At 41.5% G+C, this 14,386-nt stretch overlaps 1 protein-coding gene across 1 annotated transcript in view; it reads right to left on the reverse strand.

The window, feature by feature from the left end:
* Positions 1-5,647: 5,647 nt before the first annotated feature.
* The window catches only part of LOC110510551 (pyruvate dehydrogenase phosphatase regulatory subunit, mitochondrial), a 59,546-nt gene continuing 50,807 nt past the window's right edge, over positions 5,648-14,386 (reverse strand). Inside the window, exons 17-19 of the mRNA XM_036981735.1 lie at positions 8,299-8,481; positions 7,672-7,808; positions 5,648-6,807 (exon numbers count right to left, since the gene is read on the reverse strand). Of these exons, the coding sequence (XP_036837630.1) occupies positions 6,540-6,807; positions 7,672-7,808; positions 8,299-8,481 (588 nt within the window). The 3' untranslated portion in view covers positions 5,648-6,539. The remainder of the gene's footprint in view (positions 6,808-7,671; positions 7,809-8,298; positions 8,482-14,386) is intronic.

Consider the following 14,386-nt stretch of genomic DNA (forward strand, 5'->3'; position numbering starts at 1 on the left):
CTGCTACTGTAGCCTAGTGTCTGTACAGTAGGTAACAGAACATCTCTGCTACTGTAGCCTAGTGTCTGTACAGTAGGTAACAGAACATCTCTGCTACTGTAGCCTAGTGTCTGTACAGTAGGTAACAGAACATCTCTGCTACTGTAGCCTAGTGTCTGTACAGTAGGTAACAGAACATCTCTGCTACTGTAGCCTAGTGTCTGTACAGTAGGTAACAGAACATCTCTGCTACTGAAGCCTAGTGATCGGGAGGTCTATTACCATGTTATCCAACTGGTCTGACTAGCCAAAGAGATCTATTATCATGTTATCCAACTGGTCTGACTGGTCAAAGAGCTTTATTACCATGTTATCCAACTGGTATGACTGGCCAAAGAGCTCTTATCATGTTCTCCAACTGGTCTGACTGGCCAAAGAGCTCTATTACCATGTTATCGGACTGGCCAAAGAGCTCTATTACCATGTTATCCAACTGGCCAAAGAGCTCTTATCATGTTATCCAACTGGTCTGACTGGTCAAAGAGCTCTATTATCATGTTATCTGACTGGCCAAAGAGCTCTATTACCATGTTATTCAACTGGCCAAAGAGCTCTTATCATGTTATCCAACTGGTCAAAGAGCTCTATTACCATGTTATTCAACTGGCCAAAGAGCTCTTATCATGTTATCCAACTGGTCTGACTGGCCAAAGAGCTCTTATCATGTTATCCAACTGGTCAAAGAGCTCTTATCATGTTATTCAACTAATATAAACACCTGGAGTTTGATAAACGGCGTTGGTGCTTTGGTCACTCCCACCAGTGGTATACAGTATGTAATAGGGGGCGCTGTACGGAATAGTGGGCGCTGTACGGAATAGGGGGCGCTGTACGGAATAGGGGGCGCTGTACGGAATAGGGGGCGCTGTACGGAATAGTGGGCGCTGTACGGAATAGGGGGCGCTGTACGGAATAGGGGGCGCTGTACGGAATAGGGGGCGCTGTACGGAATAGGGGGCGCTGTACGGATAGCTTCTTAGTCAGATGTTTTATATCAGCTCAAAGGACAACTTGTCATCAACCAGACTCCCAGGTACTTATATTGAGAAACAAGCTCAATGTGGGCTCACACTTGTCATCAATCCAGACTCCCAGGTACTTATAGTGAGAAACAAGCTCAATGTGGGCTCACACTTGTCATCAATCCAGACTCCCAGGTACTTATATTGAGAAACAAGCTCAATGTGGGCTCACACTTGTCATCAATCCAGACTCCCAGGTACTTATATTGAGAAACAAGCTCAATGTGGGCTCACACTTGTCATCAATCCAGACTCCCAGGTACTTATATTGGGAAACAAGCTCAATGTGGGCTCACACTTGTCATCAATCCAGACTCCCAGGTACTTATATTGAGAAACAAGCTCAATGTGGGCTCACACTTGTCATCAATCCAGACTCCCAGGTACTGATATTGGGGAAACCAGCTCAATGTGGGCTCACACTTGTCATCAATCCAGACTCCCAGGTACTGATATTGGGAAACCAGCTCAATGTGGGCTCACACTGGTCATCAATCCAGACTCCCAGGTACTGATATTGGGAAACCAGCTCAATGCTCACTAACCCTAACCCTAACCAGCTCAATGCTCACTAACCCTAACCCTAACCAGCTCAATGTGGGCTGATGGAATGGCAGCACATATGCAGATTTCCTTGCTTTTGGAAAACGTCCTGTTAACAACGTTAAATAAAAAAATGTGGGCTACTGAGACGGCAATAAGAGGTGATGCACACTTCAGCACGACCAGGCTCCAAATGATCAGGGGATGTTATCATGTCTAGCGTTAACAAAGCATCCAGGACTTCTTTATCTCTGAATTTCAGAAAAAAGGAAAACTCCTGACCAGCATTTTCACCAAGCTGCCTTTGATATACATTCAGAGATAAAGGCTGCAGAGATAATGGTGATTTAAACCCATTAATGATATCCATGTTGTCAGTAATAGGGCCAGGGAATCTAAATGAATTAATGTATTTTCACTATCATTCAATAGATTTCCACCAAGCTGCCTTTGATATACATTCAGAGATAAAGGTGATTTAAACCCATTAATGATATCCATGTTGTCAGTAATAGGGCCAGGGAATCTAAATGAATTAATGTATTTTCACTATCATTCAATAGATTTCCACCAAGCTGCCTTTGATATACATTCAGAGATAATGGTGGTTTAAACCCATTAATGATATCCATGTTGTCAGTAATAGGGCCAGGGAATCTAAATGAATTAATGTATTTTCACTATCATTCAATAGATTTCCACCAAGCTGCCTTTGATATACATTCAGAGATAATGGTGGTTTAAACCCATTAATGATATCCATGTTGTCAGTAATAGGGCCAGGGAATCTAAATGAATTAATGTATTTTCACTATCATTCAATAGATTTCCACCAAGCTGCCTTTGATATACATTCAGAGATAAAGGTGATTTAAACCCATTAATGATATCCATGTTGTCAGTAATAGGGCCAGGGAATCTAAATGAATTAATGTATTTTCACTATCATTCAATAGATTTTCACCAAGCTGCCTTTGATATACATTCAGAGATAATGGTGGTTTAAACCCATTAATGATATCCATGTTGTCAGTAATAGGGCCAGGGAATCTAAATGAATTAATTTATTGAGGGAGAGAAGAAGAGATACATCCCTTCAGGGATTTTAACAGCTTCCCAAAATGTAGCTGAGTTCCCTGTACATTCAGATAGTGTATTGGCATAATGGATTTAGCTTTTTAAAACTTATTTTACACGGATTTCTCAACTTCCTGAAAGACTGCCAGTCTGGGAATCTAGCTTTGGCCCAGGCAGCATCCCTGATGTGCATGACTTCAGATAGCTCTGGACTGAACCAAGGGCAAGACCTACTTTTAATTCTATTAATTCTAAGGGAACATGTTTATCTACAATACAATGTAAAACATGAGACGTGGTTCAGAGCCCACTCTGGGTCAGGTACAGAAGCAATACAATGTAAAACATGAGACGTGGTTCAGAGCCCACTCTGGGTCAGGTACAGAAGCAATACGATCAAAGTCACCAAAATAAAGGTCACCAATAAAAGGCCAGTTCGTTGAAATGTTTAAAATGTCTCTCGTTGATAAAATGAGGCTAGGCTCGAGGCATCTGGATATCCCTGACACAAACAATGGGACAGCGGTCACTAATATCCACAGCAAATACCCCAGAATATTACTCTGGAGTATTTGTAAATATGAGGTCAATCAAAGTCGATTTCATAGAGTCCTTTAAGTTTGGACGAGTGGGCTTTGTAATCAGCTGGGTCAAATTTAGATTAGTACAACAGTTATGTAGACAGTCAGCTTCCAGCATCCCTGCAAGATTAAAATATCCAGCCATCAACACCTCTGGGGTAATAAAAATGCCAATTAAATCAGGGAGTTTGTTTAGTACACACTTCTTGGCGGAAGGTAGACGGTAGATTCCTATAACTGTTATTCTTGACTTTGAACACAACTGAAGACTTAAAGCCAACAAGTATAATAGTTTAGGACTGGAGGTGGCCTTTAACAGAGACACAGAAAGAAGATTCCTTGTGTAAATAGCAACACCACCACCGTTGCCTTTCCTACCAGCCCTAAACACATTGTAACCATCCATAGAAACACCACCACTGTTGCCTTTCCTACCAGCCCTAAACACATTGTAACCATCCATAGAAACACCACCACCGTTGCCTTTCCTACCAGCCCTAAACACATTGTAACCATCCATAGAAACACCACCACCGTTGCCTTTCCTACCAGCCCTAAACACATTGTAACCATCCATAGTAACACCACCACTGTTGCCTTTCCTACCAGCCCTAAACACATTGTAACCATCCATAGAAACACCACCACCGTTACCTTTCCTACCAGCCCTAAACACATTGTAACCACCCATAGCAACATTAGAGTCCAGGGTTTTATCAGTTAACTCGGTCTCAGGTACAATACAAAATATCAGAGGCCCAGATCTTGACATTTTTTAGGTAATAAACTACACATAATAAGATGTAAAAATGTAAAACCATTTCTGCATTTAAAATCAGAGTTTCAATACTTTGAGATTTCAGAACAACAGATTATATCTGTCAGGAAAATAAAATAAAGATTGGATTATATCTGTCAGGAAAATAAAATAAAGATTGGATTATATCTGTCAGGAAAATAAAACAAAGATTAGATTACAGCTACTCCTCAGAGCAGGTGAGTCCTGTATTGTGTGTCAGTTACTGGTATCTCTCTCCACTCCTCAGAGCAGGTGAGTCTCCTGTATTGTGTGTCAGTTACCTGTATCTCTCTCCACTCCTCAGAGCAGGTGAGTCTCCTGTATTGTGTGTCAGATACCTGTATCTCTCTCCCCTCCTCAGAGCAGGTTAGTCTCCTGTATTGTGTGTCAGTTACTGGTATCTCCTCACTCCTCAGAGCAGGTGAGTCTCCTGTATTGTGTCAGATACCTGTATCTCTCTCCCCTCCTCAGAGCAGGTGAGTCTCCTGTATTGTGTGTCAGTTACCTGTATCTCTCTCCACTCCTCAGAGCAGGTGAGTCTCCTGTATTGTGTGTCAGTTACTGGTATCTCTCTCCCCTCCTCAGAGCAGGTGAGTCTCCTGTATTGTGTGTCAGTTACTGGTATCTCTCTCCCCTCCTCAGAGCAGGTGAGTCTCCTGTATTGTGTGTCAGTTACTGGTATCTCTCTCCCCTCCTCAGAGCAGGTGAGTCTCCTGTATTGTGTGTCAGTTACTGGTATCTCTCTCCCCTCCTCAGAGCAGGTGAGTCTCCTGTATTGTGTGTCAGTTACTGGTATCTCTCTCCACTCCTCAGAGCAGGTGAGTCTCCTGTATTGTGTTAGTAACCTGTATCTCTCTCCACTCCTCAGAGCAGGTGAGTCTCCTGTATTGTGTTAGTAACCTGTATCTCTCTCCCCTCCTCAGAGCAGGTGAGTCTCCTGTATTGTGATCAAACAGACGTCTGACCTCAGGGAGCCCATCCTAATGAAATGTACTAGAACATGAAATATTGGACAACAAAGCATTACTGACCGTAAAGAAACACCATTTCAGAATCAACACAACCAATTAGACGGGATATAGATAGATGGGTTTTACAGTCTCGCTGACATCCTCTCTGACAGAACCGTTTAAATATGACCCAGAAGGATAACGAGGGTATAAACCATTTAAATATGAACCAGAAGGATAACGAGGGTATAAACCATTTAAATATGACCCAGAAGGATAACGAGGGTATAAACCATTTAAATATGACCCAGAAGGATAACGAGGGTATAAACCATTTAAATATGACCCAGAAGGATAACGAGGGTATAAACCATTTAAATATGACCCAGAAGGATAACGAGGGTTTAAACCATTTAAATATGACCCAGAAGGATAACGCGGGTATAAACCATTTAAATATGACCCAGAAGGATAACGAGGGTATAAACCATTTAAATATGACCCAGAAGTATAACGCGGGTATAGGGGAAGGGCGCAGGGGGGGGAGGGCGCAGGGGGGAAGGGGCGCGGGGCGAAGGGGCGCAGGGGCAAGGGGCGCAGGGGCAAGGGGCGCGACCAAACAGATGTGGGACCATATCATAGTTGGATAGTTTTATTCTGTACAAAGTGTTTCAGTCTGATAAACATGGTACAACTCATCAAATCTGTGCTACTTCAACATATTTACAACTTCACTCATATACAAAAATACATTTATTTTGAACATTTGTCCTTTCTTTACACAGACATCCATCCAGAGGGAGATCGATAGGAAATCACCCACCAACCACGAGGCCTCCCATTGGACAGGGCAGCGGGTTTCCACCAATAAGAGGGAATTTAACATGGCTGTTCCCTTCTCCGTCACGCCACCCCCCTCAGATAACCACTACTGTCCTCCCCACCGTACTCACTCAGACCGCAGGACTTTAAAAGGTTCAGATATAGAGTTAATATATGGTTATCACGTGATATGTAGAGGGAGGGACGCACTGAGAGGCAGTCCAGACAGACAAAACTGGACATGGGGGGGCAGTCCTGACAGACAGACAACTCTGGACCTTGGGAGGGGGGGCAGTCCTGACAGACAGACAACTCTGGACCTTGGGAGGCAGTCCTGACAGACAGACAACTCTGGAGTTTTTGGTGTCTTGTAGATATTGCACTATGAAAGAGAAGAGGAGAGAGGGATGCGGGGGCAGGGGATTGATTGTGCGTTAAACGGTACGCCCCTTCAGCGTGGGAGCGAGAGGCAGAGAACAGATCGACACCAGAAGGGTGGAGCGAGAGACAGAGAACAGATCGGCACCAGAAGGGTGGAGCGAGAGGCTGAGAACAGGTCGGCACCAGAAGGGTGGAGCGAGAGGCTGAGAACAGGTCGGCACCAGAAGGGTGGAGCGAGAGAAAGGTTAAAGGGTCATGTCTGGAGAGTTCACCCTTCACTCAGACCCCTCTTCTTAGATCCTACATTCCTTCCTCCTCCTCCTCCTCATTTGCCCTGAAAGTTACTGAGCTCCATCTCATCTTTGCGTCGTCTCTGCTGGGCGAACAGAGAGCTGAAGGGGTACAGCTTCGCCTTGGCTGGGTATCTCTGTCCTGCTATATCCACCTCGTAATCTCCCCTGTTGATGAAGTCTGGGGTCACCGCGGCAGGGGAGCCGTCCAGGGAGGGCGGCGAGACAAAGCCCAGACACACGTGTCTCTCCAGGGTGTAGGAGTAGGCAGAGGAGGTGGTGGTACCACACAGCTCCCCATTCCTGAAGAGACAGAGAGACGAGACAGACAGATGAGACAGAGAGACATAGAGAAAGAGACAGAGAGAGAAAGAGACAGAGAAAGAGAGAGACAGAGAGACAGAGCGACAGAGAGAGAAAGATAGACGAGATGACAGAGGCCGAGAAAGAGAGAGAGAGAGAGAGCGAAAGAGAGTGACAGAGAGAGAGACAGAAAGAAAGAGACGAGACAGAGAGCATTAGATGCTGAAAATAAAATATTATTGATCCTGTAACCCTCTGATAGCCTCTTCATCCAGACTGTGTGTGTGTAAGGCAGTTTAGGGGTTCAGAGGCTAGGGCAGTTTAGGGGTTCAGAGGCTAGGGCAGTTCAGAGGCTAGGGCAGTTTAGGGGTTCAGAGACTAGGGAAGTTTAGGGGTTCAGAGGCTAGGGCAGTTTAGGGGTTCAGAGGCTAGGGCAGTTTAGGGGTTCAGAGGCTAGGGCAGTTCAGAGGCTAGGGCAGTTTAGGGGTTCAGAGACTAGGGAAGTTTAGGGGTTCAGAGGCTAGGGCAGTTTAGGGGTTCAGAGGCTAGGGCAGTTTAGGGGTTCAGAGGCTAGGGCAGTTTAGGGGTTCAGAGGCTAGGGCAGTTTAGGGGTTCAGAGGCTAGGGCAGTTCAGAGGCTAGGGCAGTTTAGGGGTTCAGAGGCTAGGGCAGTTCAGAGGCTAGGGCAGTTTAGGGGTTCAGAGGCTAGGGCAGTTTAGGGGTTCAGAAGCTAGGGCAGTTTAGGGGTTCAGAAGCTAGGGCAGTTTAGGGGTTCAGAGGCTAGGGCAGTTTAGGGGTTCAGAGTCTAGGGCAGTTCAGGGGTTCAGAAGCTAGGGCAGTTTAGGGGTTCAGAGGCTTGTCTAACCTGTAGATAGGTTCTCCCCACCAGGGCCACAGGTCCAGCTCTGTGTCATGATCCTCCAGGACCAACATGATGAAGCGACGACTCACCCCCTCCTGACGCTGATGCAGCAGAGACGCTCGACCCAGGAAGTCTATGTCCTGGAGGAGGGGACAGAGAGGAGGAGGAGACAGGGAGACAGAGAGAGGAGGGGACAGAGAGAGGAGGAGGAGGAGGGGACAGAGAGAGGAGGAGGAGGAGGGGACAGAGAGAGGAGGAGGGGACAGAGAGAGGAGGAGGGGACAGAGAGAGGAGGAGGGGACAGAGAGAAGAGGAGGGGACAGAGAGAGGAGGAGGGGACAGAGAGAGGAGGAGGGGACAGAGAGAGGAGGAGGGGACAGAGAGAGAGGAGGAGGAGGAGGGGACAGAGAGAGAGGAGGAGGAGGAGGGGACAGAGAGAGGAGGAGGAGGGGACAGAGAGAGGAGGAGGAGGGGACAGAGAGAGGAGGAGGGGGTACAGAGAGAGGAGGATGGGGTACAGAGAGAGGAGGAGGGGATAAGACCAAACATCAACCAGACCTCATCAGTAACACAGTACAGGACTAAGGACCTGTTCAGACCAAACTAAATATTGGGGTCCGTGGGTCGTACCGTGTCAAACTTGACCCTGAACTCCCGTCCACACTCCAGGGGAGTGGTGAAAGGATCCAGGTCCTGACCCCAGAAGGCAAAGAACTTCTCTATTCGGAGAGAACGCAGGGCGTAGTACCCAGCGTTACGGATCCCATACTTCTGGCCCACTGACATCACCTCGTTGTAGACATGGAGCGCATACTGGAGGAGACGAGGGGGAGAGAGGGAGAGAGGGAGGGGGAGAGAGAGAGAGAGGGGAGAGAGGGGAAAGAGAGGGGGAGAGAGAGAGAGAAGGGGAGAGGGAGAGAGAGAGATAGAGAGAGAGAGAGAGTGAGAGGGGAGAGAGAGTGTTAAGGGAATTTTTATCAATGATGACTAATTATGTATACATTTCAATCAGGACTGACTAATCAGAATACTATTATGTTACTGCATATGTACTAATCCGAATACTATTATGTTACTGTATATGTACTAATCAGAATACTATTATGTTGCTGTATATGTATGAGTTTTCTTTCTTGATCCCAGTGCTGAATATAATGTGTGTAAATGTGGGCAAGAGTTAGAACAATGACTGTCTGTTCCTTGGTAGAAATGAATGAACGATATCTTCAGACTGGCTAGAATGCTTATCTACGCAAGAAGACCTTGGCTCATGACTTATATTAAATTGGTAGGGAGACGATGTGGGAAGGCTTGAGATACTGCCTTTGTACCAGTTGGTACTGGAACTAATGACGTCATTTTCAGTTTATAACCTGTGGTAAACTGTATCGTGTTCAGTACTCTCGTGAATAAACTCTGCTGATTGACTTTAAGACTGGGCTCTGTCCATTATTATAGAATAAGGGTCTTACAAATCCTTATGAATTGACAGTGTTTAATTTTAATTGGGTATTAAAACATAGAGCAATTTAATTCCAGTAACAGAGAGAGAGAAGGGGAGAGAGAGAGAGAGAGAGAGAGGGGAGAGAGAGGGAGAGAGGGGAGATGAGAGGGGAAAGAGAGAAGGGGAGAAAGAGAGGGGAAAGGGAGACAGAGGAGAAAGAGAGAGGGGGAGAGGAGAGAAATTGAGAGAGAGAAGGGGAGGGAGGGAGGGAGGGAGGGAGGGAGGGAGGGAGGGAGGGAGGGAGGGAGGGAGGGGAGAGAGAGGGAGGTGGGAGGGAGAGAAGGAGAGAAAGAGAGAGAGAAATGGAGAGAGGAGAGAAATGGAGAGAGAGAGAGGGAGGGAGGGGGAGAGAGAAGGAGAGAGAGAAGGAGAGAGAGAGAAGGAGAGCGAGAGGAGAGAGAGAGAAGGAGAGCGAGAGAAGAGGAGAGAGAGAGAGAGAGAGAGAGAGAAGGAGAGAGAGAGAGAGAGAGAGAGAGAATGTATCAATAACACTGTGTGATAACAAAATGTCCCATCAAACACACATCTTATTTTACTGATGAAGCACATACAGCATGTGATTGTGTTCAGACACAAACCAGTTGTGTATATAGACTAGTAGTATATAACTAGTAGTATATAACCAGTAGTATATATAGACTAGTAGTATATAACCAGTAGTATATAACCAGTAGTATATAACCAGTAGTGTAAGACCAGTAGTATAAAACCAGCAGTGTACGGTACTCTAGTAGTGATTAACCAGTAGTGTAGTAGTATATAGTAGACAAGTAGTATATAACCAGTAGTATATAACCAGTAGTATATAATAGACAAGTAGTATATAACTAGTAGTATATAACCAGTAGTATATAACCAGTAGTGTATAACCAGTAGTGTATAGTAGACAAGTAGTATATAACCAGTAGTGTATAGTAGTCTAGTAGTATATAACCAGTAGTGTATAACCAGTAGTGTCTAGTAGTCTAGTAGTATATAGTAGACTAGTCGTATATAACCAGCAGTGTATAACCAGTAGTGTCTAGTAGACAAGTAGTATATAACCAGTAGTGTATAACCAGTAGTGTCTAGTAGTCTAGTAGTATATAACCAGTAGTGTATAACCAGTAGTGTCTAGTAGACTAGTCGTATATAACCAGCAGTGTATAACCAGTAGTGTCTAGTAGACAAGTAGTATATAACCAGTAGTATATAACCAGTAGTATATAACCAGTAGTGTATAACCAGTAGTGTCTAGTAGACAAGTAGTATATAACCAGTAGTGTATAACCAGTAGTGTCTAGTAGTCTAGTAGTATATAGTAGACTAGTCGTATATAACCAGCAGTGTACGGTAGTCTAGTAGTGTTTAACCAGTAGTGTATAACCAGTAGTATATAACCAGTAGTGTATAACCAGTAGTATATAACCAGTAGTATATAACCAGTAGTGTATAACCAGTAGTATATAACTAGTAGTATATAACCAGTAGTGTATAACCAGTAGTGTATAACCAGTAGTATATAACCAGTAGTGTATAACCAGTAGTATATAACCAGTAGTATATAACCAGTAGTGTATAACCAGTAGTATATAACTAGTAGTATATAACCAGTAGTGTATAGTAGACCAGTAGTATAACTAGTAGTATATAACCAGTAGTGTATAGTAGACCAGTAGTGTATAACCAGTAGTATATAACTAGTAGTATATAACCAGTAGTGTATAGTAGACCAGTAGTGTATAACCAGTAGTGTATAACTAGTAGTATATAACCAGTAGTATATAACCAGTAGTATATAACCAGTAGTATATAACCAGTAGTATATAACCAGTAGTGTATAACCAGTAGTATATAACTAGTAGTATATAACCAGTAGTATATAACCAGTAGTATATAACCAGTAGTATATAACCAGTAGTATATAACTAGTAGTATATAACCAGTAGTATAGAGTAGACCAGTAGTATATAACCAGTAGTATATAAACAGTAGTGTATAGTAGACCAGTAGTGTATAACCAGTAGTGTATAACCAGTAGTATATAACCAGTAGTATATAACCAGTAGTATATAACCAGTAGTGTATAGTAGACCAGTAGTATATAACCAGTAGTATATAACCAGTAGTGTATAACCAGTAGTGTATAACCAGTAGTGTATAACCAGTAGTATATAACCAGTAGTGTATAACCAGTAGTATATAACCAGTAGTGTATAACCAGTAGTGTATAACCAGTAGTATAGAGTAGACCAGTAGTATATAACCAGTAGTATATAACCAGTAGTATATAACCAGTAGTATATAACCAGTAGTATATAACCAGTAGTGTATAACCAGTAGTATATAACCAGTAGTATATAGTAGACCAGTAGTATATAACCAGTAGTATATAACCAGTAGTGTATAACCAGTAGTATATAACCAGTAGTATATAACCAGTAGTGTATAACTAGTAGTATATAACCAGTAGTATAGAGTAGACCAGTAGTATATAACCAGTAGTATATAACCAGTAGTGTATAACCAGTAGTATATAACCAGTAGTGTATAACCAGTAGTATATAACCAGTAGTATATAGTAGACCAGTAGTATATAACCAGTAGTATATAACCAGTAGTGTATAGTAGACCAGTAGTATATAACCAGTAGTATATAACCAGTAGTGTATAACCAGTAGTGTATAACCAGTAGTGTATAACCAGTAGTGTATAACCAGTAGTATATAACCAGTAGTATATAACCAGTAGTGTATAACCAGTAGTATATAACCAGTAGTATAGAGTAGATCAGTAGTATATAACCAGTAGTATATAACCAGTAGTATATAACCAGTAGTATATAACCAGTAGTGTATAACCAGTAGTATATAACCAGTAGTATATAGTAGACCAGTAGTATATAACCAGTAGTATATAACCAGTAGTGTATAACCAGTAGTATATAACCAGTAGTATATAACCAGTAGTGTATAACTAGTAGTATATAACCAGTAGTATAGAGTAGACCAGTAGTATATAACCAGTAGTATATAACCAGTAGTGTATAACCAGTAGTATATAACCAGTAGTGTATAACCAGTAGTATATAACCAGTAGTATATAGTAGACCAGTAGTATATAACCAGTAGTATATAACTAGTAGTGTATAACCAGCAGTATAGAGTAGACCAGTAGTATATAACCAGTAGTATATAACCAGTAGTATATAGTAGACCAGTAGTATATAACCAGTAGTATATAACCAGTAGTATATAACCAGTAGTATATAACCAGTAGTGTATAACCAGTAGTGTATAACCAGTAGTATATAACCAGTAGTGTATAACTAGTAGTATATAACCAGTAGTATAGAGTAGACCAGTAGTATATAACCAGTAGTATATAACCAGTAGTGTATAACCAGTAGTATATAACCAGTAGTATATAACCAGTAGTATATAACCAGTAGTATATAACCAGTAGTATATAACCAGTAGTATATAACCAGTAGTATATAACTAGTAGTATATAACCAGTAGTATATAACTAGTAGTATATAACCAGTAGTATATAACCAGTAGTATATAACTAGTAGTATATAACCAGTAGTATATAACCAGTAGTATATAACCAGTAGTATATAACCAGTAGTATATAACTAGTAGTATATAACCAGTAGTGTATAACCAGTAGTATATAACCATTAGTATATAAACAGTAGTATATAAACAGTAGTATAGAGTAGACCAGTAGTATCAAACCAGTAGTGATAGTAGACTAGTAGTATATAAACAGTAGTATAGAGTAGACCAGTAGTATATAACCAGTAGTGTATAACTAGTAGTATATAACCAGTAGTGATAGTAGACTAGTAGTATATAAACAGTAGTATAGAGTAGACCAGTAGTATATAACCAGTAGTGTATAACTAGTAGTATATAACCAGTAGTGATAGTAGACTAGTAGTATATAAACAGTAGTATAGAGTAGACCAGTAGTATATAACCAGTAGTGATAGTAGACTAGTAGTATATAAACAGTAGTATAGAGTAGACCAGTAGTATATAACCAGTAGTGTATAGTAGATCAGTAGTGTATAACTAGTAGTATATAACCAGTAGTGTATAGTAGTCTAGTAGTATATAAACAGTAGTATAGAGTAGACCAGTAGTATATAACCAGTAGTGTATAGTAGACCAGTAGTATATAACCAGTAGTGTATAGTAGACCAGTAGTGTATAACTAGTAGTATATAACCAGTAGTGATAGTAGACTAGTAGTATATAAACAGTAGTATAGAGTAGACCAGTAGTATATAACCAGTAGTGTATAGTAGACCAGTAGTATATAACCAGTAGTATATAGTAGACAAGTAGTATATAACCAGTAGTGTATAACCAGTAGTGTATAGTAGTCTAGTAGTATATAGTAGACCAGTAGTATAAAACCAGCAGTGTACGGTAGTCTAGTAGTGATTAACCAGTAGTGTATAGTAGACCAGTAGTGTATAACCAGTAGTATATAAACAGTAGTATATAATAGACCAGTAGTATAAAACCAGCAGTGTAGTAGTATATAGTAGACAAGTAGTATATAACCAGTAGTGTATAACCAGTAGTGTATAGTAGTCTAGTAGTATATAGTAGACCAGTAGTATAAAACCAGCAGTGTACGGTAGTCTAGTAGTGATTAACCAGTAGTGTATAGTAGACCAGTAGTGTATAACCAGTAGTATATAACCAGTAGTGTATAGTAGTCTAGTAGTATATAGTAGACCAGTAGTATAAAACCAGCAGTGTACGGTAGTCTAGTAGTGATTAACCAGTAGTGTATAGTAGACCAGTAGTGTATAGTAGACCAGTAGTGTATAGTAGACCAGTAGTATATAACCAGTAGTATATAACCAGTAGTATATAAACAGTAGTATATAATAGACCAGTAGTATAAAACCAGCAGTGTAGTAGTATATAGTAGACAAGTAGTATATAACTAGTAGTGTATAACCAGTAGTGTATAGTAGTCTAGTAGTATATAGTAGACAAGTAGTATATAACCAGTAGTATATAACCAGTAGTGTATAGTAGTCTAGTAGTATATAGTAGACCAGTAGTATAAAACCAGCAGTGTACGGTAGTCTAGTAGTGATTAACCAGTAGTATATAACCAGTAGTATATAACCAGTAGTGTAGAGTAGACTAGTAGTATATAACCAGTAGTATATAACCAGTAGTATAGAGTAGACCAGTAGTATAT

This window comes from Oncorhynchus mykiss, chromosome 6 (assembly GCF_013265735.2).
Source record: "Oncorhynchus mykiss isolate Arlee chromosome 6, USDA_OmykA_1.1, whole genome shotgun sequence".
NCBI lineage: Eukaryota > Metazoa > Chordata > Actinopteri > Salmoniformes > Salmonidae > Oncorhynchus > Oncorhynchus mykiss.